This window comes from Ammospiza nelsoni, chromosome 15 (genome assembly GCF_027579445.1).
Source record: "Ammospiza nelsoni isolate bAmmNel1 chromosome 15, bAmmNel1.pri, whole genome shotgun sequence".
In the NCBI taxonomy this organism is placed as follows: Eukaryota; Metazoa; Chordata; class Aves; order Passeriformes; family Passerellidae; genus Ammospiza; species Ammospiza nelsoni.
In genome coordinates, this window is record NC_080647.1 from 17037793 (window position 1) to 17064142 (window position 26350).

Consider the following 26350-nt stretch of genomic DNA (forward strand, 5'->3'; position numbering starts at 1 on the left):
ACAGACACACACTCAAAGCTCACTTCCACGCTTGAGTCACCTCTCTGTCCTTCCCTCCTGTTGTGAAATATTTAGAATATACTGCAAATATTTAAAGAAAAAAAAGCCCACGCAAACAGTTCAACCCCTGCACTTTTAAATTAACCAGTGCAGCAAAGCCAGGAGGGCAAAGGGCTGGTAATGACAAACCCAAGGAGCTGGGGTTGGACCTGTGACCGTCCCAAGGAGTCATTCCTAGGAACATGAAGCAGCAGCTGCACTTTAGACTTGCACATCCCTCTCCTGCGTGATCCTGCTTCATTTCTCCAACAGGAACAGGACTGGGCAAGTTTAGGCAGACCAAAGGCTCTGGTGCTCTGGGGTGTGTTTGTGAGACCAATAATCTGCATCTCCATCCTTGTCCTGTGACCCAGGCTGCAGAAACTTCCTGCTTTTGGAGCCACCCACAGCTTTTAAACCTCCTCTTAAAAACAGGCAGCGGCACAAGTCTGAGTGCTCTGATCTCCCTGCAGTGGAGATGGTCATTATCCCAGCACAGGGATCGTGTGGGAAAGATAAAGAGCACCCAATCTGGAAAAGCTGCCTGAAAAACAGGCACAGTGCTCAGAGAATAAGGGCAGACAGCTCCTGGCTGCTCCCTCACCTGACCAATGCCTGCAAATGTCATTCCCAACACCTGCAGGGACAAAGGCTTCAGGCTGTCCATGCATGAAATCGAATGAGGGGTTAATTAAAAAGTGCTGAAGAATCTTCTGTGTCTCTTTTTCCTGCACCTGAGTTTGTGTGTGTGTACAGCTCTCCATAAAAAATTATTTAGAGATGTGTTTGATGGGATACAGGCAACCCAATCTTACCTGGTCAGCAGTTTTCCTTCATGACCAAGCAGACATGGTACAAATTCACAGCTACTACTGAAACTGCCCAGTCAACTGGAAGAAAAAAAACCCCCACATTGCCCATAGCACAGCTCTGCTATCAAGGCAGATGCTGAATTTGGAATCAGAGTCTGACCTTAAAGGCTTGTCATACTGCTCTGCAGAAATGTGATCTAAAAATGTTACTTAAGAAGAAGAAAAAAAAAAAAGTATCTTAAAAGATGATGTAGCCACCCTGAACTGGAAGCATCAAAAACCCAGGCAGGACCTGCACTCTGGTGAAATGGAAAATGGATTCCATGAAGCCTGCAAAGGTGATGCTTGAGGCTGCAGAGGCTCCAGTGTGAACCCTGGCTGTGGCAGGCTGCAGGAACACAGCATTGCTCTGTCTCTCTAATGCCACAGACAGTTTTAAATGAACATGAATCCTAATTATCTACAGTATCATTTTCTATCAGAGCCCTTAAAGGTGGTATTTGTTCCACTGATTTTTACAATGTAGACTGAACCTCAATTTGATGATATAACTTACCCATTTTTCCCTAACAAAACAGTGCTATGGAATGTGAGAGCTCTGCTCACCCCTCACCCGTGCTCACTGCCACCAAGGGAGGTGAGACTCTAAACTGAGCTCAAGAAAAACTGAAATCGGGGGCTTGTAACAGAATTGACTCTGGGACAGCTCATGGTTTCACTTAGGAAACATCATTGACTTGTCAGGTTCCAGGAAAGGAGAGATATTTTAAACTCCAGGAGAATCTTAATTTTTAGTTCTATATCAAAGTTGCTGTTTCTTGAATCACAATGAAGGGTGTTGGCCAGACAAATGCAGAGATTTATGTATCACAACTTAGTCCGTAATATGTGGGGCCTCCTGGCTACTTAATAAGGTTCGTTTAAAATTTTATTTATTTTTAATTCAGTCAGGGCTAAAACAAAGTTCCATTTGAAATGAGAAGGTTCACATACTGCCTTAACTCAAAATGACTCAAGGCCTAAATTAAATAGTTCCAAGTATTTTGGTTACTATTTTTTGTGCAACAAACCTGCATTTTCCAAACCAGCACTAAAATTGTGGTTTTCCACACCTGATGGGGCATACTAGGCCTGAGGCAGGCTGAGGATGAAATTACAGGGTTGGATCTTAAGGAAAAGCAAAATTCTTCATCCTGGAAACATTTGGATGCAACTTGAACCTGACTTGCTCAGTGAAACCAGTGACAGAACAAGGGTTAATTGGCACAAACCAAAATGGGAAATGTCATATCAACACAAGAAACCCCATTTTTACTGTAAGGGTGAGTGACCCCTGGAAACACCTGGAGATGTTACAAACCTCAGTCCTGGGCTCTGCTGGGACAGTTCTGACTGTGTGAGCTCCAGCAGCCTCTGCTCTTCCCCCATTTGCTAACACAGGGATGCTCCTACATGAGATTATTCCAGAATTTCCCAACTTTCACCAGTCCCACTTGCCCCCAGCTCTACAGGCTCAGTGTTTGCTCAAGGTTGTGTTTAGAGAGCTGGAATTACACCTAAACCCCAATCCTTGGCCTTTTGCTGAGACAGCTAGAGATATTGAAAGGAGATGAAAGAACATGCTTTAAACCAGCCTTTGGATGCTACATTTTTATTACAGAGCTTACAATTGCCATTAGAATGATGGAGGCACAGTCTTAAAAGAACAGGAAACATGAGACAACATGTTCTGAGATGCAAAGAACTGTAACAGCCCTACATTAACATTCCAACCAGCATTAACTTCTTCATTCTTCATCCCTAAAACTGAGTAACAAATGTTCTCCAGTTTAAAACATTTTGTTGGAAGTTCTAAGCAAAAAAAAAAAAAAAAGCATAGTTTTGAATAAATAAAAGTGTGTTCTTGCTTCCATTGTGTTCTGGCAACTTCACATTCTTTTTTTTTCTTTTTGTATAAAATTTCAAGTGTTTTAAACTCTTAAAAGTAAGTTTGGTAAGATTCAAAGAGTAACTTTTAAAGCCTGGAGCATATGTACTTTTTTATTAAATAGAGCACAGGTTTATAAATAGCTAGACACAGAAAACAATAAAATAGACAAAGGAGTAATACAATATTGTTTGTAACTGAGTGTTTCCACGTGATAGTTTAAATTTCTGAATCCAAACTGTCTCCAACAGAAGCAACCTATTTACACATTAAAACATTCACATTTGGGAAAACACTGAGCTCCCACACGATTCCACTTGCACTGTACATTCAAACAGAAAGGGATTTTGGTTCTTCAACGTAAAGCACCTTTTGTAATATTTTAATCTCAATATAAACATCCTAGAAGTCATTATCTCACCCTTGGGGAGTGCTGGACAGAGAACCTGCTTTCAAAAAATCTGAATTTATCACAACCACCTTGCCCCCAGCCACCCCGGGCTCAGTTATTTCCTCTCCCCAGAGCCTGATCCTCTGGCTGTCCCTACAAGCTGCTCTCACATCCCCCCCAGCCAGCAGCTGCTGTTCCTTACTCCCTGATAATCATCCTGCACCTCTTTAAGTGTCCTGCTTTGGAAAAAGAGCCTTATTTTGCTGTACCTGGATCAAACACTGAGTTTCACAGAAAATGATAAAGCCTAGAAAAATACCTGTGTTGGGAAAAAGTTGGAGGTAAAGCTGTAAACATTCAACCTACACAGCATTTGGACAATGAAAGTGCTCTAAAAATACATCTGGAAATTGTTTAACAAGTTCTTAATGCTGCTTTATTTACTAACCAGGAATGCAGCCCTGAATTACCTCCCTGTTTCCTGCAGTGGGAGGTGATGTGGCATTTCCAAGCCATCCACTCCCCAGCCAGCACTGAAGGAGTGGCTGAGACCACCCAGAGCACAGACAGAAATATGGAAATACCTCCCTTGCACCTGCACAACGTGCAAGGAACACAGAGAAGGAGGGTGGATAAACAAGACAACTGAAATCTTTGCATGATTGTGAAGCACTAAAACCCATCCTCACACATCAAACAACTTTGGGTAACAATCTGCTTTGTAAAAACAGCTCTGCTGCTGCAAACAGAGAACAAAACTTCATGGAATGGCTGTGCAGTGATAGATCTCAGCATGGAACAACACCACATATTACATACATGTGTAATCTAATTTATAAAAATACTCTGTATTCATGTAGAGATATTAAGAACCCAAATCCTGCTACAGAAATATTTTGTTTCTCAAGCCAGCAGCACATGATACTGCTCCCCTCACTGCAATACAGGTACCCTGATTTCCTCACAAACACATCCCCAGCACAGCTCTTCTGCTCTCACACAATGGGATTTTTCTGGTGGTTCTCAGATAAAATGCAAGAGTTGTTTACTCAGGACTTTTTACATACACAATCTATGGCCTGACATCAGGCTTTGAGTTAAAAAGTAGAACATTGAAGAGAATCTCTTTGTCTCCACCACACTGAGTATTTCTCCTCTACAAGCACAACTGGTACACATTTACATCATGGACTGCACTTCATTATAAAATTCATCATTATTGAACCCAGCAATTCCTACCAATGACTGCCTCAGCAGGGGAAGGGGACAGCAAGGTTCAGTGAGTAACAAACAGGTAACAGCCACTGCTGATGAGCATCTCTGTCTCACTGAGGATATTTTTTATATTAATGATTTCATGATCAAGAGCTGCATTTTGATATTGCAGTTCAGCAACAAATGACAACTGTCTGAATTCTTGATGCCTGGATCTGCACAGAACAAGCAGAGGGGTTTGGATCAACCAATGCTGGGCCATTCCTAGAATACAGACACTTCACAGGCAAAGCCTGAACTGTAGAGACTTTAAAGCAGTCTGTGACAAACTCCCCTGGTTCACTGGAGTAGTGCCAGTAGATCCTGGTGGTGGGCACTGCTCATTCCTAAAGCTGAACACTTTGGCTAAAACCAGCTCACACTGATATTGCATTCAGGTGTTGCAGGAGTTTTTGGCTTAGGAGAGGCTGGGAATGAGCAAACCTCCCAAGCCCAAACCTTCAGGAAGGCAGAGAGTCTCAGGGCAGGACGTGCAGAGCTCTGTGGGGATGGCCCCAATCCTCCCTGTTTGCTGCCACGCAGGAATCTGGATCCCATGGAGATGATTTGAAGCCTGGAGTGTGAAAAGCTGGAACCAGATGTTGACAACAAGAAGAGGCATTTGAGAGGACTCATTTCTGGCAGAAGGCAGGCTGTGGGAGTGACAGGGTTCTGAAGTAAGGCACATCTCTCTGCAAACAGAACTGTCAGGATTTTGCAGATGCAAATTCACAATTTTTTCACACAGTACTGAACTCCACTATGGATAAAATAGCCTGGTATAAGGCTGGGAAATCAGTTTCTGCTTCCTTAGTTTCCTTAATTGTATTTTGACAATTTGCCAAAATAAATGCTATACTGCAAGCTCCATGGAATGGGAACACAGCCCTGTTTGTGAGCATCAACAGCCCTGCACCAGATATTTTTGGTAAGTATAGATTAAAAACCACAAAAGACTCTGGAAAGTCACTGCAACAACTACCTCTACACTGAAGAAGAAATGCATCCAGAAGACCTTCACAAGGATCAGGACACGCACAGACCTCACGAGAGCTGTTTTGGTTGTGTTTTTTGCTTCAGGGTATTTTTGTTTTGCCTCAGTGGGGTGGGAGGAGCAAGTCTTTCATAAGGCTGTGTCATCATCCTCCCCAAAGTCCCCCACCAGCAGGGAGTGCTTGTCAGGCTCGCTGAGGACGATGCTGTTCACAGAGCGCTTGTCTGAGAGCAGGGAGTTGATGGAGGCCCTGCTGTAGGTGATGATTCGATCCATCAGGCTCAGCTTGGGGGAGGCAGCCCCGCTCTCCTCGATACCCACGTGCACGCTGATCTCTGACGGGCTCCTGTGCCTCAGCTGGCCACGGGCACGGAACTCCAGCTTCTCTGAGCTCGGCTTCTGGTACCTGGGCAAGGAAAAAACAAAATGTATTGTTGCATTCGGATCCCTCCCCGATAATTCCCTGCCACGAGTGTCAGTCACCCCTCCTTTCCCCTCCCAGCACTGTCAGTCCTGGCATTCCTGAAGGGTGTTGAGTGATTGGCAGAACTCAAAAGATGCCCCCTACCCCTGGGGGGCATTGGGCCATCCAGGTGTCCTTTGTCCCTTGAGACCTCCCCTCCTGTACCTGGTTAGTGGCTCCTTACTCCTTTCCCTGCCCCTCTCCCCTGTTAAAGGAGCAGCAACCACGGGCTCAGGGAGTTCTCTTGGAGCTGGTGCTGCATTCAGAGGCCTGTGGGCCAGAATAAAGCTCTGGATCCAAACCCTCCAGCAGAACGACTCCTTTCCTTCACCATCGCCTTAAAGCTTCTCTGCCAGAGAGAAACCTGAGGAGCAGCCCCTGTTATGGGGGGAAGCTCCATCCCAGCACCACCTGAGCTCCTGCAGGCCTGGACTTGTCTCTAGCACCCAGCTGCAGCATCCAGCTAACCAAAAGTGTCTGTGGGGTGAAACACCACACACCCAGCTGGCCAAAAGTGTCTGTGGGGTGAAACACCACACACCCACAGCCAAAAGTGTCTGTGGGGTGAAACACCACACACCCACCAGCCCAAAGTATCTGTGGGGTCAAACACCACACACCCACCAGCCCAAAGTATCTGTGGGGTCAAACACCACACACCCACCAGCCCAAAGTGTCTGTGGGGTCAAACACCACAGTGCCGCTATTTGGTCAAGCAGCAAGGACCAGACAAGCTCAGGCACGCCCTATCTGGGTGTATTGGTAATTATTCCAATAATATATCAATGCCTCTGAAGCTGAAGTACACTGAAATATGAACTGATTATGCACAAATCAGAGGCATTTATAATTTGACCAACAAGATTTCTCACAAACACACAAAGGTCTTTAAGTGTCACAGTCATATTTACTGAAAAATCTCTCGGCCCAGGATTTTCTCCTGGGAAGCTGAGAAGCCTCAGAGAAAAAGGAAAACAAATTATCATTTAATTTGCTTCTTGTGTTGTGCTCACATGTGTTTGGAGATTGTTTCATTGGTTTCATGTGAATTGCTTTGACTTATTGACAATTTTGAATTATTTGACTTATTTGACAATCAGGGCCAAGCTGTGTCGGGGCTCTGGAAAGAGTCCTGAGTTTTCATTATTATCTTTTTAGCATTCAGCAAGTATCTTTTCTGTATTCTTTAGTATAGTTTAGTATAGTATTTAATATAATATAGTAACATCAAATAATAAATTAGCCTTCTAAGAACATAGAGTCAGATTCATCATTCCTTCCTGCCATGGGGCACTGTGCAAATACAATAATTTAGGAATTTCCCATTCTGAGCACTTCTGGTTTGTACATCTCTTCCCATTAAAAATTACATGTTTCTAAACACTGCTGTCTGTTTAACACAGACTTGTGAACTGCTCTTCAAAAGCTCTCACAGTCCCACATTTATTTTCTGTCACTCAAAGTAAAAAAGACCTGAGCTTCAAATCCAAGTTACAAACCACAAGACTGTTCCTACTCACATCTTCAAGAGCAAAGAAGAAAGCACAACAGAGACTGAAGAGGCAGCCATGGCTGCAGATCCCATCCAGGGCTGCAGAACCAAACCAATGGGCAGGAAGACACCTAGAAAATTACATCAGCAGAAAGTTCAGAGCAGGAACACTGCATTATTCATATATTAATAGATACAATTTCACACAGACTGTCCAGTTATAGTTGTTTTGTAATTTGTTAGTAAATGGGATTTTAGTTTAAATGACCAATATTTAATACATAAAGATTTGTGGCTTATCCCAACTAGAACCTCAGCCTGAAACTCAGAGCTGGCATGTCCTGCCCACTCTGCAATAAAACTGCTTGCTCACAGGCTCTTTCAATAAACCTTTTATCCTGAAGCTGTTCTGATGTGCTGAGCACATCCACAGTGTGGGAGGAGAACAGCTCACTCATGCCTTGAGAAGGCTGATGTAGAACAGAGGCTGGACAGAGTTACAGAATAAAGCAGGGATTTATTAAAATGCCTCCATGGATGCACCTTGGGCAGCACAAGAGCCCAACCAGGGCTGCACCCAAGATGAACCAAAGTGGTCACAAAAATCCCTGACTTGGTCACAGGGTCTCTCACTTTTATAAGTTCTGCTGCGTTTGCATATTGGAGTTAATTGTCCAATTAACTCCTCCCTTCTTGTTTTTCACTCTTCAGTTCACTGTTGTTAATGCTTTTGGGGCCTGAGATTTGGATCATTTGTCCTTGGTCCCCAGGTAGAGGGGGAATTGTTTTGCCTCCCTACTCTGTGAAGAGAGCTCACCAATACTTAATATGAAGCTCAAAACTCCACACTAAAACAGCACAAAATCTGAAAAATATAAAAGCTAATACTTAAGGCATCATCACAGATATTCCACTGCAAGATGCCCAGGCAGAAAACTCTGCCCTGACAGCCAGAAATAAAGACAATGGAAACTCTCCCACCCAACAGTAAATCACTGCAATCTTCTACTCACTGAGCCCAATCCAATTAGTGCAGGCAGCACTCACACACCTGCAGCTATGGGAACTCCAATGAGATTATAAATCAGAGCAAAGACAAAGTTGATCCGGATCCTCTTCACAGTTTTCCTGGACAAATCTATGCTTGCTACCACATCCATCAGGTCATCCTGCAAGTGAAAATGTTCATTGGAGCACTCAAAGACAGAAAGCACACAGGTGGTGTCCTCACTTGTGTTACAGCTCACTACAGTGCACTGGAACAGGCCAAGCACAGTGAGCCCTCTGGAGGCTGCTCTGCTCAGGCCAATCCATCACAATCCCAGTGATGTCCCCAGCCCCTCCCAGGACAGCTCCAAACACTGACCACAGTCTGCCAGGGAGCAGCTGATGTGTAGGAACAAGTGCCTGTAACCCTGGAGGTGCCACGGTGAGCTACCCAAATGTAATTTATGTTTGCCAAAGGATAGGTCACTTTAGCTTTCTTTGCCACTCTCAAACTTCAATTACCCCAAAATGTGCAGTACCCAGAAAATGTGGAAGGGGGATAATCACTGCACTAAACACGGTGAGCAGAACCTCTGCTCCAGTTCTCCAGCTGATGGGGACTGTGCACCCCTGCACACCCAACACACCCTGGGCCCTCTGACCCCTCCTACCTTTAACTCTGATTTCTTACCCTGATGAGCACCACATCAGCTGCCTCGATGGCCACGTCGGTGCCCGTGCCAATGGCAATGCCCACGCTGGCCATGGCCAGGGCTGGGGAATCATTGATCCCATCTCCAACCATGGCCACGCGCTTCCCTTCATCCTGCAGCTGCTTCACTTTGGCCACTTTGTGTGAGGGGAGAACCTCTGCAAACACTTTGGTGATGCCAACCTGAACAGAGAGAGAGAGAGAGAGGACACAGCTTTTCCAGCAGCTCTCAAAGCTCCTGCCAGGAATGATGTGGCCAGGAAGAGTGAAACCCATTTTATCATTCATGAGCTAAAGAGCAAACCCAGCTGATGATATGAAAACAGCTCTGAATTCACAGCTGATGTTACTTCCATTCAAAAACTTCTTGCAATCTTGATTCCAAATTTTTTAAAACTACCATCTTTCACAGCAGAGCAGCCACCAGCAATATGAACATGCCACACCACCCTTTCTGCTGAAAGCAGCCCCAGGCCCCCAGCCCACCTGGGAGGCGATGGACCGGGCTGTTTTGCTGTTGTCACCAGTCATGAGGACAACTTCTAAGCCCATGCTCTTCAAAGTGTACACTGCCAGCTCAGCCTCTGGCTTCACAGTGTCTGCAATGGCTATCAAGCCACAGAGCACTCCTGAAAGCAGAAAGAAAGTGATTGTAATGAAGAGCTTTATCAATTTAAATTAACTTCCCCAGTAAGTCCAGTTCCAGAACCAGCTCATACTGACAGTAAAGGGTGGGATGATAAGAGGTATTAAGGCAGTAAGATAGAACATGGATTGTCTAACCACCATAACATAAAAATTCCTTTTTTCTATCCTTTTTTTCCCTTTTGCTTTATTTGAAGTCTCTGCATTGTATTATTATGCCCAATTGTCCTGTTAGCTAAGAAGTGAAGGAAGAGCCTTTCCCATAAGAAAGTGCTGTAAAACAGATGAATTATCTCTTTTCATCCCATTACTCTGCTCCAGCTGTAGCTGCTATGACATCACTACTTATTAATCTCTATGTGATGTTTCATGTGATATTTAGTGGGTGAACACAGCAAGCAGCCCTGAACTCACCATCCACAGCTGCCAGGACAGCTGTGCGGCCTCTCCGCTCGTGCTCCATCATGGCTTTGTCCACCTCATTTCTCACCACCAGGCCATTCCTGGTCATCCATTCCCTGTTCCCAATGAGAACTGAGTATTTCTGAGAGGTCACAGGAGCTGAAGGAAGAACACACAATGTGGATAAACCAGGGAGGTTCCCTGCAGCTCATCACAGCCAGGCTCTCCCAGTGTGCACTGGAACAGCACTGCAGGGAATCCAAACAGAAATAAAGAACTCCTCAAAACTTTCTGCCCTGCCATCTTTTTGTGTGACCTCTACAAGAGAGACACCAACATTTCTTCAGTACTGGGGAGCCAACCCATGTTAGAGGGCCAAAAACCACAGGAAAAAGGACATTAAAGGACCAAGTAACCTTCTCAGTGCTTCTGATTTCTTTGAACAGCCCAGTGGAGTTGGAAGGCCTAACAGTGAGTTGTTCTTGAGTGAAAACTAACCAGTTATGCAAATACACATAATTTTGGCTAGCAAATGGTAACCTGGGATGAAGCAAAGTAAAGCCAGAGAGAGCTGACAGACAACTCCTGTCTGATTTTCCAGTTCCATATTCAATATGCAACTTGAAATTGCATTTAACTTAAATGTTCTGAATGATGTATGAGCACGAAATAAACTAATGAGCAACAATTTAATGTGTGCGTTGATGTCAGCCCAGTTCTACAAGGTGGAAATAAATGACCTCATTCCTAAGGATCCTAAAGACACAGAAACAAAACCTGCCCATTTTATTCTCAAACCCAGAATTAACTTACTTGGCAGTTCAGCATCAATGATCAAAGGAGTCTGCACTGATTCGTCTGCATTCTCCTCAATTTTCACAAGTGTCACATTTTTAACATTGTTTTCTTCAACCATTCTGTTTTTCCTGTAGAGCAATGCTTCAATATTGGTGACTTTGCAACTAATGCCACAGCCAGGAACTACCTGAAAATCTGTACATGTCCCAAGGGTTTCTGAGTTCAGCTCCTAGGAAAAGAGGATGGAAACTGATGAAGTTTTTAAATACATAAAATCACAATGCAATTATAAAGCCCACAAAATTAAAGTGCAGTAGAACAGAGATGAGGAGGGAAAGAATCATCAAAATCTAGGTCTGAATGGTGCCTCTAATACAGTGTGATTTATGTGGCTCCACAATTTTCAGCTTTCCCAATTAAACACAGCTGTTGGAACCCAGGACATCCCTCTGGCTGTCCTGGATGGCTCAAGCCCCTGCCAGGGGGCTCAGAGACCTTGGCACAGAGCCCAAGACACCCGTGCCTTTGATTTTGACCCATAGAGCAAATTACCACCTTTATATGAAGAACTACAAGTCAAGAGAGTTTAAGGGAATAATAGTTTGTCACGGGGTGAAAATTTGATTTTTGGGGTTTTAGAATGGGGGCTCAGGGTCCCAAGATGGAGGAATTTGGGTGTATCCTGTCCTCCTTCTTTCTTCTTCTTGGCCTCCATGTTCTGGGTGATGGTGGCACTTTTGGATTGGTTTAAGGTAGAAGCTCACTGTCTAACATAGGTGATGGGTATTGGGAAGTTGTGGTAAATAATGTAGGTGTAGTTTTTGGTATAAAAAGATAACACTGCCCCAAGGCAGTCAGTGTGCCTCTGTCTGACCTGCTGGACAGACCTCAGCAGGCCAGAGAAAGAATGTAATACATAAGAAACAATAAACAAACAACCTTGAGAATGAGAACAGAAGAATCCTGATTCCATCTTTGACTGCCAGGCTGGAAAAAGAGACTTTCTAACACATCTTGGGGTCACTGTGACCAGCAGAGATTGAGACACAGCAACTGCTTAACCTGCACAAACAGCCTTGTGGCATTGAGGAAGTCCTGCCAGAGGTTCTTGCCCAGGGAGAGCAGGCTGTGTGTGGGAGCCCCTCTAGTACCTTCTTGCAGTACTTGGTGATGGCAGCTCCCAGGGGGTGCTCACTGCTGCTCTCTGCTGTCCCCACGATCGCCAGCATTTTGTGCCGAGGGAGGAGATTCCCCTCCACCAGGAACTTCACCTGCATCACCTCTGGAGTGCCGTGGGTGATGGTCCCTGTTTTGTCAAACACAACCACCTTCACCTGCAGGAAAGCAGGAAGATTTCACTCAATGAACTGAGCATGGAGGTGCAGGTTCCTTGGCAAAGCACCCACTTTAACTCTGAACACAGAGCCATGACCTAACAGGGAACACCTCGAGCTGGATGGGACCCACCAGGGCTGTAAGATCATGTCTGGGATGGGCTGTTGGGGTCTAACTCCAGCTAGCAATGGACCCCAGCCCACAAGATCCTACACAGACCAAACAAAAGACTGGAAGTGCTCTTCCCTACATGGGAACCTCCATGGTACATTTATTTCCAAGGTGGGCAAGAGGCTGTGGACCCAGGGCAGGAGACTTTTATACCCGAGGGGAATGGGGGGCAGAGGAGGATCACAACCAATCAAACAAATGGGGAGGCACTGACCAGGGGAGAGACCACCAGGGGGTATTGGGCAGAGGGGTGCATGAGAGAGAAACCATGTGATAGGAGAGGGGAATGACAAACCACACCGTCACCCTGATTTTTTAAGCCTTCTGATGTTTACATTCTTGTAGCAAACTTTCTCATACACTTTGTGTAAATAACTTATTGTTTTGCATTCTTTTATGGAGGAGGAGAAATTTGATGGACTGTTGGTTTGTCCAGTGTCATTGGAGAGGTGGCACTGTCACCCTCCAATCCACTGTCACTTTTGGAAAGCTGTAAGTGATGGAGTTAGAAAATAAACTTCCTTTTTCTTCACCTTGAGAGCAGTGGTGTGTGCTCGTGTTGTTTTGTGTCCTATAGTGACACCACATGATATAGCAAACTATATTCAGTGCAATATAAAGACTACTCTGTGCAAATCTCCAATAACCCAGTGCAAAACAACAACTAAATAAACTATTTAGTGTCACAGACATGTTTTATGAAAAATCCTTTCCTTAAAATTTTTTCTCCCGAGAAGCTGAGAGGCCTCAGGAACAAAATGTAAACATCAATTATCTGCTGCTGTGGAATGCAACAGGTGCATCTGTGATTGGTCTCATGTAGTTATCTTTAATTAATGGCCAATCACAGTCCAAGCTGTATCGGACTCTCCGGTCAGACACAGGATTTTGTTATCATTCCATTCCTTCCTTGCAAGCCTTCTGATGAAATCCTTTTCTTCTATTCTTTTAGTATAGTTTTAATATAATATCTATATAATAAAATAATAAATCAGCCTTCTGAAACATGGAGTCAGATCCTCGTCTCTTGCCTCATCCTGGGACCCCTGTGAACACCACTACAATTTACTGCAATACAACACCGGACATTCCATCATCATCTCCTCCAAAGAGCTGGCAAAACCCCCAGGCTGGCAGCCTTGGGGCACCCACCTTGTGTGCCATCTCCAGGGGCTCCCCTCCCTTGATGAGGATGCCGTTCTGGGCACCCACACCCGTGCCCACCATGACAGCAGTGGGGGTGGCCAGGCCCAGCGAGCAGGGACAGGCGATGCACAGCACCGTGATGGAGGCCTGGAAGGCGAAGCGGATGATCACCTCTGCTGCTGAAATGCTCTTGTTGTAGCCCTGGGCACAGAGGGGAAATAGGGAAGAAATCAAACAACAGGAACAACACATTTGGGTATGCATTGTCTTGGGTCAGGGAAGAAATGAAACAAGAACAACTCATTTGGCTACGCATTGTCTTGGAGGCTGGAAACATCTGCTCGTGTATCCGCCGAGTATTAACACTCAGCAAAGTATGCAAAACCTAAGGTGAATGATTAAATTAATGATTAATTAACCAACTTGTGTTCTGTACTATGTCACCATGATATTTTATGAAAAATCCCTTCACCAGGATTTTTCTGCTGAGAAGCCTCAGAAAAGAGATGTCAACAATAATTTTCTGATTGCTTGGAATGTGCTTTGGAGGTTGCTACCAACAGATGCCTCTTTGATTGGTTCCATGTGAATTGTTTGTAATTAATGACCAATCCCAGTCCAGCTGTGTTGCACTCTCTGGTCAGTCATAGTTTTTTATTATTCATTCCTTTCTAGCCTTCTGATGTCTCCTCTCTCTTTCTTTAGTATAGTTTTAATATATAATTTTCTTTTAATATAATATAATATCAAAAAATAATAAATCAGCCTTCTGAGAACTTGGAGTCAAATTCTCATCTCTCATCTCATCCTGGGGACCCTCACAACACTGCAACATACAGCATCCACCCACTGGAGCTGGGGGTGCTCAGCCTGCAGAAAAGGAGACTCAGGGCTGCCCCCATCGCTCTGCACAGCTCCTGAAAGGTGCCTGTGCTCAGCTGGGGCTGGGCTCTGTCTGCAGGAACTGACACAGCCAGAGCACACAGCCCCGAGCTGTGCCAAGGGAAATACAGGCTGGATAGCAGGAAAAGGTTTTTTACAGAAAGGTGATAAAGTTGTGGAATGGCTGCCCAGGGAGGTGGTGCAGTCCCCATCCCTGGGTGTGTTTAACAAGGCCTGGATGTGGCACTGGGTGCCGGGGTTTAGCTGAGGTGTTGGGGCTGGGGTGGACTCGATGATCTTGAAGGTCTCTTCCAACCATGTGATTCTGTGAATTCTGTGAATTACCTTCAACTGTTTCATTTATAGGACATTCCTCTAAACAAGACACCACATACTACAACTCTTTAATCATGCACTGTAATAAAAGATACTGTATCAAAGATATATATATATACACTAAGGTACAGAAAAAGCAGAAATGAAGATGGCTTTCCTGGAAATGGAGAAATTCTAATTAGTTTTGAAACAAGAAACCCTGTGACCTGAGCAATGCTTAAGTCCAAGCTGGGATCCTGACCCTCCTCTGGAATTTGTAACCAAGATGAAGTCCACTGATTGCCAAGATGAACTTACACAGGGCTACATATATATATAATTGGAGCTTGTGACAGGAGGGACTTCTTTTTCCCACAGAGGAAGGATGGATGGTGGGAAATCTGTGATGTTTAATATTTCTTTTAATTAGCTTTTTTAAAAATCCTAACTTAGAAGAGTTGATTAATTACTGTGGATTCTCTTCTAGTATAACTGCAGGAAATACACAATTTTAAAAAATATATAATGTAAAACATGCAATAACATGAGCTGTAATAGTCAACAACTTCCTGCAAGGGTAATCCAGAAAGGGAACCACTGCAGTCTAATAGAATTGTAAAGCTGTTTATTAAATATTTCAGAAGGTGTTTAAAGAAATTTACTTACCAGAAAGTACTTTTCCACTATTTCAAAATCCACAAATCCAATTATAATCCAGGCAAAAAGGGTAACCACAGAGACAGCCACAATAAAAGGAACGAAGTAGCCACTAAGTTTGTCTGCAAATTGCTGGATGGGAGCCTGGCAAGGAGAAACATCACTCAGCACCATCATGTTTGTGTCTGAAGGCACAGAAGAATCACAGCTGCTGCTTGCAGCACACTTGGCTTGCCACACTTGGTAATTACAGATTTACTTAATAAGAGGATGAGACTTGGCTCAGCAGACAGGATCAGAGTCCTTACTCAGCAAGAAACTTCATTATGCAGCTTCAACTCAAATCCAAGCAGTCTCAGCCACCCCTGCAGTGATTTGGTGTGCTGGTGCCTGCATGAGACAGCAAAACCTCAAGTGTTAAATGGGGTGATACTCTACCTTAGAGGTCTGGGCCTCCTCCACCAGTTTAACAATCTGGGACAGGGTAGTGTCAGCTCCCACGTGGGTGGCAGAGATGAGAAGGGACCCATTCTGATTGATGGAGCCTGCAATAACTGTGCTGCCAGGCTTCTTGGTCACAGGCATGGCCTCACCTGAGCAAAGGGAAATTCTGATCAGAAATTCTAATCAAAAAGTAAAAAAAAAAAAAAAAAAAAAAGAGTAAATTCCAGCAACAGGAAGAGCAAAAAAAATAGCAAGACACAGCACTGCTGAAAAAGGCACCTTGGGACAGCTGCCAAATCCAAACACATCAGCTTCAACCTCCCCTCTGGAGATTTGTTTAAAGGAAAAGAGTTTAACCCCTGGAAAAAGCAAATGCTGACCTGTGATGAGAGACTCATCCACCATGGAGTGTCCTTCAATGACACGGCCATCCACTGGGAATTTGCCTCCTGGGACCACCTTGACAATGTCCCCTCGCTGAACCAGCTCCACATCCACCTGCTCCTCACTGCAATGGTGCAAAGGTTTTGTAAGGGAATAAAACTGGAGTCACCCAAGCAAAGGAGCTGGCACTACACACAGAGCACAACCCCACTGGCTGGCATTAGTGCATACAAAAATTATCACAAGAAATTCATAGTGCTCTTTGAAATGGCCTATTTTATCATGATTTTATTTACTTTCCAGTTAAGAAAATCTACTTTATCTATTTAAGAAAATCCACTTTATCTATTTATTTTTCTGTCTTATCACAGAAAAAAATAGCAATAAAGCAAAGCAGAGCAGTGTTAATTCTGCATTTTAATATTTTTATCTGGCAGCAAATCTGAAGTTATTTGCTTCATAGTTCTTATAGAACAGTAATTTTTTTCTGTGAATTCAGCATAATATGAAGTTATTTGCTTCATAGTTCTATAGAAAAATAAAATTTGTCTGTGAATTAAGCATATTAACAACAAAAAAGGCACAACAGAAAAAGCAAATGATAAAGCAAGATACCTTAAAAGAACGTTATCAGGGCCCAAGGTAACAATAGTAGCTTCAGTAGCTTGTAATGAAATTAGTCTTGCCAGTGCTTCTGAGGTTTTACCCTAGAATAATAATTTTCATATTTTTCTGACTATACTATTGAAAAAATAAATCTGGGTAAATGACAACTGTGTACGTTGCAATTTACCCTTTTAACAAAACATTTTCTGCAAACAGTCTGATATTTAAACTTTTATTAGTTGAGTTATTAAAGATGATTTTATGACACAGAAGGTTAAAGAACCCAGCAAAGCTTTTGCATGGGATGTTTTCTGTGGTGGTGTTTGCAGGGGTCTCAGGATGAGGGAAGAGATGAGAATCTTGACTCCATGTTTCAGAAGGCTGATTTATTATTTTATGATATATATTATATTAAAAGAAAATGATATATTAAAACTACACTAAAAGAATAGAAGGAACAGTTCCTGTTTGCTCACCTTGGCCACGTGCTCCAGCCAGCGGCCCAGCGAGATGAACACGAACAGCATCGGGGGCGTGTCGAAGAAGGTCACAGGGTTCACTTTGGCCCTCTCAGCCATTGCCACCAGGAGGATGATGAAGGAGTAGAGGAAGGCAATGGATGTTGCCAGCACCACGAGCACGTCCATGTTGGCTGTGTTGTGCCTCAGTGCTCGGGAGGCCTGGATGTAGAAGTGCCACCCCCCGAACACCTGCAAGGGCATTTCACACAGCTCCAGCACACAGCAGCAGCAGCTTTTCCAGCTTATTTGTGCTATTTTCCACTTTCCCTGAACATAATCCCAGGTCTAGTCAGGGCTGTGGTCTTCCCACAGCACCCTCAGGTATTCCCAGTGCCCTCCCAGTGGGATTCAGGAGCTGCCTCAGGTGCACAGCTGCTGGAGTTCTGCATGCTGAGAATTTGAAACTTTCTACGCTGAAGGGCACAGACGCACAATAAAATTCTATATTTGACCTGAGGCCTTGGAGAAGGCTTCCAAAATTGATTGACAGCACTGAAATTGTGAGTGTGTAGTTTGATTAGAAGTGTGTAATATCACAGGGTGGAAAACTCAGAGTTTAAGATTTTAGAATATAGCAATATATATGGGGCAAGATGGAGGTTTTAGGGCAGTGGCTGGTTTTTCTCCTTCACCGTCCTCTCCATGGGTTTGGGTGGTATTTTGTAATTGGACAGAAAAGTCCACATTAGAGACTTCAGGTGATTAGTTATTGAGTCAAAAGTGAAAATAATTTAGGTGTCACTTCTTAGTTGGATAGTTAAGACTTAAAAGACCTTGTAAAGAAAGCTTGCTAGCCATTTTTATGCCTTGTTAGCGAAGAACTGCAGAATTCACTGCTGTGAGACTGTAACATGGGTAAGAAATAATCAACACCTGAGTCTGAACACAAAATACCATCTCCAGTGCCTTCAATCCCAACCTTGACACAGGTAGAAAAAAGAAGCCAGGAACCAGCACAGAACAGCTCCCCACAGCCTGCCCCACCCCTGGAGTCCCCAGCACCTCAGCATTATTTTGGCAACAGCAGAAGCACATAAGAACCTCAAAAGCATTTTGCATCAGCACAATTGCATTCACTTTTCAAACTTAATTTCTTCATCACCTTCCAATTTGAGCATTTAAGCCCAATAAAGCACGAGCTGGCATAACCCCACTCACCTGTACAGGGACACAGAGTAAAAATGATAGGAAATTCATGACAGACAATCCTGGCAGGAGCTGGTACTCCAGGAACATGGAGGAGTGGAGGGTCTCCATCTCCTCACTGCTCATGTTGTGGTGTGCGTGAGCATGCGAGAGCTGGCTGTCCATCACCATCATGTAAATCATCAGCCCCATCACAGGGATGCAGAAAACCAGGCTCACCACAAAAGACCTTTTCCACCTCAGATTTAAAAAAAGAAAAAGGAAAAAACCATTTGTATTGCAGTCAGGTGCTGGATATTTTAAGTGGTAAGTCTGCACAGTCACAGAAAAAAACCATAAATTGATGGTTGAGCAACAAAAAAGAATCAAAGATGTTTATGGAATCTGTATGTTCAGGAATACTTACTGCCTGATTTCCTGTTTGTGATCCAGATGACTGGCAGATCTATCCTTTTTGACTAAGGAAGTAGTAAAACCTAAATCCTAAGGGGAAAAAAGCACAAAAATAAAAAGGAGAACAGTCAGTTCTAAAATACACTTTGTGCTCAGTCATTGCCAAATTACTGATGGTGCCAGTCTTAACTTTGATTAACTTTATTAATATTTCTGGTATAAAATATTATTGTTTAGTTCCTGTTGTCTGTTACTATTGTTTAGTTACTTTTCAAGGAAAGAAAAGCAATCTGATCTAGAAATTAACCTTTCTGGAACAAAATACTATTCTAAACTGTGGCTTTCCAAAATGGTTGTTCCTAAAGCACAGAAATTGAGAAACTGAAGGAGAAGGCTGAGAAACTTATTTCACCTCTCACCTGCAACTGTATTTTATTTTTAAATAAATGTTCTTGATTTTTCTACAACCCTATAGGTGGTATCTCCATGACCTGGCTTTCACAGTATTTCTTTTAAAAATTAGGCAAAGCTGTAACAGAGCATTTTTAAGGGAGAACAAACAAAGTGCAGGTTTCTGCAGCTAATAAGAAGAAAGAATATGGAAGGAGAGAGATCTATTTTTTTGCTTCAGCAGCCTTTCTTTCTATTTCTGGGGTGTGTAACTCCAAGGACCCTGGGTATTTTAGGAGACTTGGTGCCCACATGAAACTCACCTTTATCACTTGTATGACATCTCGAGGACCAATGGCCTCAGGGTCATACTTAATGTGGGCTTTGTTGGTGGCAAGAGCCACAGAGCAGTACAGGACACCATTGGTCTTCATGAGGGTGGATTCTATCTTGTGCACACAGGAGGCACAGGTCATTCCTCTCACCTGGAAAATAAAGGTTCCTCCTGTTGGCAAAGCACAGGTTACCTGACAAATGCACCTTAGCAAGTAGGAAAAGTGCTTGTGATTATGCTGCATAATTTATTGCTTTGATCTGGGGTGTGAGCACTGTAGAATCACAAAATAATTTGGGCTGGAAGGGACCTTAAAGACCATCCAGTTCCAACCCCTGCCATGGCAGGGATGCCTCCCACAAGATCATGTTGCTCAGGGCCCCCTCCAACCCTTCTAGAGGAAGCACAGCACAGGGACAAGGTAATTAAGCCCTGCTAAAGCTCTGTTGGATGTCCAGTCTCAGAGCTGGGGGACACTGAGCTACACTCAGCCACAAAAAGTAAAAAAAAAAAAGTATATTTTAGCAACAGGAAGAGCAAACAGAAAAATACAGGAATATTTCTCTACATTTTCAGTGTAGTAGTTTAAGCCAGCACAGTTTGCAGGACAGATAAAATCTGTGACACACACCTGATGTACCATTATATTTAATTTTTTTATAAATTAATCTCTATTACACTATTAAACTCTAGGCAGTGGGCACTAACACAGGCAGATCCAACAGATAAAAGCAGTAAAAGCTGGAGGTGTTTGGGTTTACTGCTCAGCTTACAACAAGCTCCAGAACTCCATCTCCTTCCCCACAGTTCTCCATGACGGTGGCTCCGAAGCCCAGCTCCCGGATGAGCTCTGCAATGGCTGCAGGGTGAATCACTGCAGGGTTGTACCTCACCTCTGCCTTCCCTGCCATCAGGGCCACAAGGATCGAGTGGATTCCTGAGAAACAGAGTGTGTGAGTGGCAGATCAGGCTTAGGAAACATCCTGCATTTATTGTAACACGAGGGCACGACACAGTTTATTGAAATTGGGAATGTTTCCTTGTATATAGAGAGAAACATCCTTGTGTTTGGAAGCTACACCAACACCTCAGTGCAGGTGTGACAGATAAAGCATCACTCCACATGAGCAGCATGCCTTTAACAGTCTCATTACAAACATTCTGTCCATGCTACATGAAAAAATGTCTATTTTTCCTTGAAAGAAGCTCTTCTAAACCACAGTGCTGCATATTTCTCTGATCTGCATTTACCACTTCCTGCAGCCTTTTTAAAGGAGAACCTGCATGAGAAAGGGAAGATCTAACAGTGCAATCCTACTGGGCACTGAGAGGATTTAGAGTCATCCATTTCCTAGAATGAAAAACATTAAAATCCAGGCTGGACTTGAAACTTGTCCATCTTCATTATGATAATTAAACACAGTCTGCATTAATGACTCTGTTACATCACAGTCATGCAGCCGTTTGTTCCTGCAAATATAATCACAGACAGCAATGCCCTGACTTGCAGAGCTAAAATTAACCTGTGTCCCTTTAATCCACTCACACTGTCCCTTCAGCTCACATCTGCCTCTGCCTTTCAGCTGCATACCTGGGAACCTCCCTCCAGCAGGAAAGAAATGTTTTACCTTCAAAAGGATCCCTTATTTGACCCCAATATTCTCTGGAGCTGCTGCTTCTGCAACAGCCGAGTCTGGGCAGCACGTCCATAAAGCAGCAAGGATGTCCCTGCTCCCACCCTGTGGGCCAGAAGTGAGGAGGAACACCTGTCCTGACAACCCACCCCTTAAAAACACTGCAAAAGCCAGAAGGATTCTCCAAACAAATTGTTGGAGATGTAACAGACCATGCTGACAGACATCTCACCATCCTCCCTTCTCAGATTCCTCTCGATGTTGGCCACGCACGAGGCACATGTCATTCCTGTCACCTGCACGTAGCACTTGGAGATGGTCTTGCTCTCCTGCCTGCCAGGGTGGGCTGGGGGCACTTTGGAGGGTGGCTCAGGCTTGTGAGAGTCCAGCTGTGCTTCAGGGCAGGGCTGAGCTTTGGCCACAGGGAGCTCTGCCTTTGCTGCAAAGGAGACAGCAAAAGAAAACAAGACAAAGGTGGAACACTGATTAACTTACTGGTTTGTTACTATTTTCCTTTTGCCTTTCCTCATTGTCTTTGTTCTGTTGCACATCCTTTGTCCTCTCCTGAAACCTCAGCATTGCAACCTTCGTTTCACACACAGTTTCACTGACTTTACCTGGAGCACAAAGCTGATTTTGTATGCAAGTGCATATTTCATAAGCAACCCCAATGTTTTTAACTTAGAGAGGGGCTCTGGAACTACAGGCTCCTTACAGCAGTTCAGGGGATGCTGTTTGTGCAGGAACAGGGTGAAAAGGATTAAACGTGAGCACCCAACCACTTCTGCAGCTATTGACATAAAACAGCTTTTATCTGACATATTTATATTGCCAGACACCTCAATCATTTGAATAAATCTGATGTGTTAAAGGATGTGCACATTATCTTTAATGACCTCAAATTTCACCTTGGGTAGTACCAAATCCTCAACATAACTGCACAATTCTTGTAAATGTAAAAGTTTCACATGTCATTACCTGGAAAAGATGCATCAAATCCCATATCCTCTATTGAGGACCTCAAGTCTTCTGGGCTTGTTTGCAGTGGGTCATATTCTATAGTCCCAGTTCCATTTTGGAGAGAGACATGAACAGATTTCACACCTGCCTTCTGGGACAGCACTCCCTCAATGGACTGCACACAGGAGCCACAAGTCATGCCCTCAATATTGATCACAACAACTTGAGTGAGGGGCTGGCTGGGATCCTTGGCAGCAGGGTGGGATTTCAGGGGAGACGCCAGCGTGGGGAAAAGTGCCAGGTTCTCCTGCTCCTCAGGAAGGCTGACTCTGAACCTCTCTGGAGACACATTCTCCACAGCTTTCCTCAGCTTCTCTATGCTAATCAAGCTTGGGTTGTAGTTTATAGCAGCAGATTTGTTCTCTAAAGAAACCACGACGCTCGTCACGGCCGGCAGAGCTGACACAGTGCTCTGGATGTTGAGGACACAGGAATTGCAGTGCATCCCCTCCACTCTGAACACAACTGTCTTGCTGCCAGTCCCACTGGAGTTTTCTCTCTGTGATGCCTCAGAGCTCCTGGGCTGAGCATTCCTCAGCCTCTCCAGGTCAATCCCACTGAGCTTCAGGGGTCTAGGCTGCTTTTTGAAGGCTGCTGTGAAACCTGCTGCTTCAATTTGCTGTTTTATTTCTTCTGCTGTGATTAGAGGAGGCTGGTAGACAACAACAGCTTCCTTATTGTCCAGGGACACTGGAAATTAATCAATAAAATAAGTGTGTGTCACTGCCCTAAGCATAACAACCACATCACAGGATCTTGTCAAAGCTTTGCAGTAACACTTTAAATGGTCACAAATGTAACTGCAACAGAAAGGAGATTTCATTGATTTCATTGGTCAAAGAACTTAGTTCTTTAACCAGTTTTTGTCTAGTACTACAACAATTTTCAATTCCTCCTCAAATTTTTCCTCTTTCCCTAGGATTTTCACAAATGGCATCACTACTTCTTACTGAATTTCTCCTTGTTTTGGGGTCTATGGCAATACACTTATCCCAAAGGTAACTATATCAGTAAGCTGGTCTTGCCTTTTAGATTTTTAATTGGACAGAAAATATGAACTATTATTAATTACAATTTTAAAAAGGCATCTGTTATTAGAGATTTCTATAACTGGTAATAAAATTATGGAACATGACTACTCCAGGCTGCCTACCAAATGCAAAACAACCACGGAACACCATCACCCATGTAACAGGCAGATCCTTCCCCCAATGTGGGTTCCTTCCTTCATTTCTAGTCCACATTAAAAACATAATTAAATACCCAGGCCCACGAAGAGTCACTGTCACACTCAGCTATCTCATCTAAAACCTGCAATGCCATCAGAGGGCAAACAGCATGGCCAACCTCAATTTACAAAACTCACTAAGGTTATGTCACAGACATGTTTTATGAAAAACCCTTTCTTTAGGATTTTTTCTCTTGAGAAGCCAAGAGGCTTCAAGAACAATATGTAAACAGTGGTTATCTGCTGCTGTGGGATGCAACAGGTGCATCTGTGATTATCTCATAGAGTTGTTTTTAATTAATAACTAATCACAGTCAGCTGGCTTGGACTCTGTCCAAGACACAAGCTTTTGTTACTCATTTTTTCTATTCTATTCCTAGCTAGCTTTCTGATTAAATCTTTTATTATTTTAGTACGGTTTTAATATAATATATATCATAAAATAATAAATCAGCCTTCTGAAACATGGAGTCAGATCCTCATCTCTCCCCTCATCCTAAGACCCTGTGAACACCATCACACTAAGTCCACATTAAAAACCTAATTAAATACCCAGGCCCACAAAGAGTCACTGTCACGCTCAGCTATCTCATCTAAAACCTGCAACGCCATCAGAGGGCAAACAGCATGGCCAACCTCAATTCACATAAAACTCACTAAAGTTGTACCTCTAATCTGTTGAATTCCTTGCAGCTTGCCAGCTTCAATTTCCATAAAAACACACCAAGGTTTTACCTCTGATCCTCTGAACTCCCTGCAGTTTGCCAAGCTTCCCCTCGATGGTGCTGGTGCAGGAGTGACAGGTCATGCCATCGACCTTCAGGCGCAGCACAGCGCTGCTGGCCTGGGACCAGCTGGAATCCTCCCACGTTCCAGGTGTCACCTCTGGCACAGAGATGCTCAAATCTGCTCCTGGGACCATCTGGGTAATGTGCCTGCCATTGGTGATGGAAGGGATGAAAGCCACCACGGCAGTTCTTTGATCAGAGGACAGTTTCACATCCAGGATGCCTTTGTGGCTCAGCAGCGTGGCACAGATCTGCCTGGGTGTCAGGGCTGACTGGGCAGGCAGGCTGAGGAAAATTGTGTCAGGCAGAACAGGTTGTGGGCTTGAATCAGCCAGGGTTGCATCAAACCCCATGTCACAGATGGCTTCCTGCAGACTCACTGGGGTTTGCAGCTTGGAGTCATAGATGATGACAGCGTTCTTGTCCTCCAGAGAGACCTGGAGGGGACAAACAAAGTGAGGAAACAGCACTAGAGCTGGGAGAGACTGCCCCACACTGCAAACTGCTCTGGCTTGCCAAGATTAGCAACACTCCTCCAGAACAACTTTCACTACTCACTCAGAGAGCAAAGGCACACTGAGTGACTGCTGCTCTCCTGTGCACCCACAGGGCTGCAGAGAGCAGATCCCAGCCCCAGAGTCTGCCTGGCCACCTCTACTGCAACACCCAGACAGCACCAACCACCTCATGAAACTGCCAGAGCCAAATTCCCTTCAATTAGGATGATTAACCCAATTGAACCCCTGGAGCAAAAGAGCCCACAGAAGAAACTGGAATCGGTTAGCAGTAATTCTAATGCAGTTAGGAGTAACTGCCCCAGGCCACAAGGATGGCAGAAAACACTCTTTGAAAAAACCCACAGCTTTTAGCAGCAGTGAAAGGAACCCAGCATTTCCAGGCAATGGAGGCACAGGCTGGTAACTTGCTGTGACCAAAAACCTACATTAGACTTCACCAGAACTCACTTTAGACACCTGATATGTGACAAACATTAAAGATGTTTTTCCTCTCTCTGTACATTTTGGTGATGCACAGACATCCTCATTGGTAATAACCTTTCCCATCTGATGGTACACATAGCCTCAATTGAATTTGCTCCCAACAGATGATGCATCAAACACAATAACTGCAGTTTCCAAAAGGAAAAAGCAATGCCTGCCAGAGGCCCACATTACCAATTCAATTCTATCTTTCCTCTGGGCAAAGGTACAACCTAAAGACCAGAGCCATGATTAAATTACATCAGTTAAATCATTTTAAGAACCACCTTTCCTCGTTTCTGTCCCAATTATGAGCCTTAGCAGAATTAGCAACATGGACATTTATGGGTTTCATTGCAGAATAACCTAAAAGCAGCTGTTTGTCTATATTAATCATCTAACATTCATGTCCCTTGCTGACCTCATTCATAATCACTACACAAATCCCTGTTTTATTATTCCCAGAGAATTTTCTGAATCAACTGATCTGCCTAGACTGAAGCTCTGATGCTGTAAGAAGGATAATTATTAAACAGGACCTCAAAGTTTCTTAAGAATCCTGCTCTACTCAGACTAAGGTTTTGCAATGCATCTTTTGAAATAGCATCTAGCTTTGGGATAAGGTATTTCCCTAAAAACCTAAACACAAAAGCTTTAATACAGTCCTTTTAAAAACCTACTTCATTCCTTTTGTAAGGACACTGGGGCTGCATATACACTTTATACACTTTGTATAAATCTCCCTATCCTATCCTATCCAAGATCACCTGTGTATTCTCAGAAACCACAAGGCTTACAAAATGACATCTTTTGCTAGAATAAGGAGAAAGAGAAGATTCTGAAATCAGATTTTTAGGGGTATTATTTTACAGGCTGCTTTTAGCCTTTATCTGGGCTCATGCTTGCAGACACCCAGTGATTTATCTGGCCATGCACAGGGGGCTGTTCAGAGCTGTCACAGCACAAGCTCACATTAAAGCTCCTCTACAGCTGAAGGGAGATGAAAAATGAGCTGTCTTGTAAATTTTGCTGCTTTTCACCAAAATCTCTGTACACAAAC

General features: G+C 43.8%; 1 protein-coding gene across 6 annotated transcripts in view; it reads right to left on the reverse strand.

Annotated features, from left to right (window-relative positions):
- Nucleotides 1–2486: 2486 nt before the first annotated feature.
- ATP7A (ATPase copper transporting alpha) overlaps nucleotides 2487–26350 on the reverse strand; it is a 31116-nt gene continuing 7252 nt past the window's right edge. For 3 of the 6 annotated variants that reach the window (XM_059482730.1, XM_059482731.1, XM_059482732.1), the window contains 21 exons: nucleotides 24258–24747; nucleotides 22253–22984; nucleotides 21507–21713; nucleotides 20414–20577; nucleotides 19630–19791; nucleotides 18930–19006; nucleotides 18536–18761; nucleotides 17333–17566; nucleotides 16866–16957; nucleotides 16247–16374; nucleotides 15861–16015; nucleotides 15432–15566; nucleotides 13575–13769; nucleotides 12068–12250; nucleotides 10932–11145; nucleotides 10131–10277; nucleotides 9558–9700; nucleotides 9051–9254; nucleotides 8424–8541; nucleotides 7401–7503; nucleotides 2487–5823 (listed from right to left, as the gene is read on the reverse strand). In XM_059482730.1, the coding sequence (XP_059338713.1) occupies nucleotides 5547–5823; nucleotides 7401–7503; nucleotides 8424–8541; nucleotides 9051–9254; nucleotides 9558–9700; nucleotides 10131–10277; nucleotides 10932–11145; nucleotides 12068–12250; nucleotides 13575–13769; nucleotides 15432–15566; nucleotides 15861–16015; nucleotides 16247–16374; nucleotides 16866–16957; nucleotides 17333–17566; nucleotides 18536–18761; nucleotides 18930–19006; nucleotides 19630–19791; nucleotides 20414–20577; nucleotides 21507–21713; nucleotides 22253–22984; nucleotides 24258–24747 (4386 nt within the window). In that variant the 3' untranslated portion in view covers nucleotides 2487–5546. Of the gene's footprint in view, nucleotides 5824–7400; nucleotides 7504–8385; nucleotides 8542–9050; nucleotides 9255–9557; nucleotides 9701–10130; nucleotides 10278–10931; nucleotides 11146–12067; nucleotides 12251–13574; nucleotides 13770–15431; nucleotides 15567–15860; nucleotides 16016–16246; nucleotides 16375–16865; nucleotides 16958–17332; nucleotides 17567–18535; nucleotides 18762–18929; nucleotides 19007–19629; nucleotides 19792–20413; nucleotides 20578–21506; nucleotides 21714–22252; nucleotides 22985–24257; nucleotides 24748–26350 lie in introns of all 6 variants that reach the window. The other 3 variants (XR_009419475.1, XM_059482733.1, XM_059482734.1) reach the window with 3 other exon arrangements.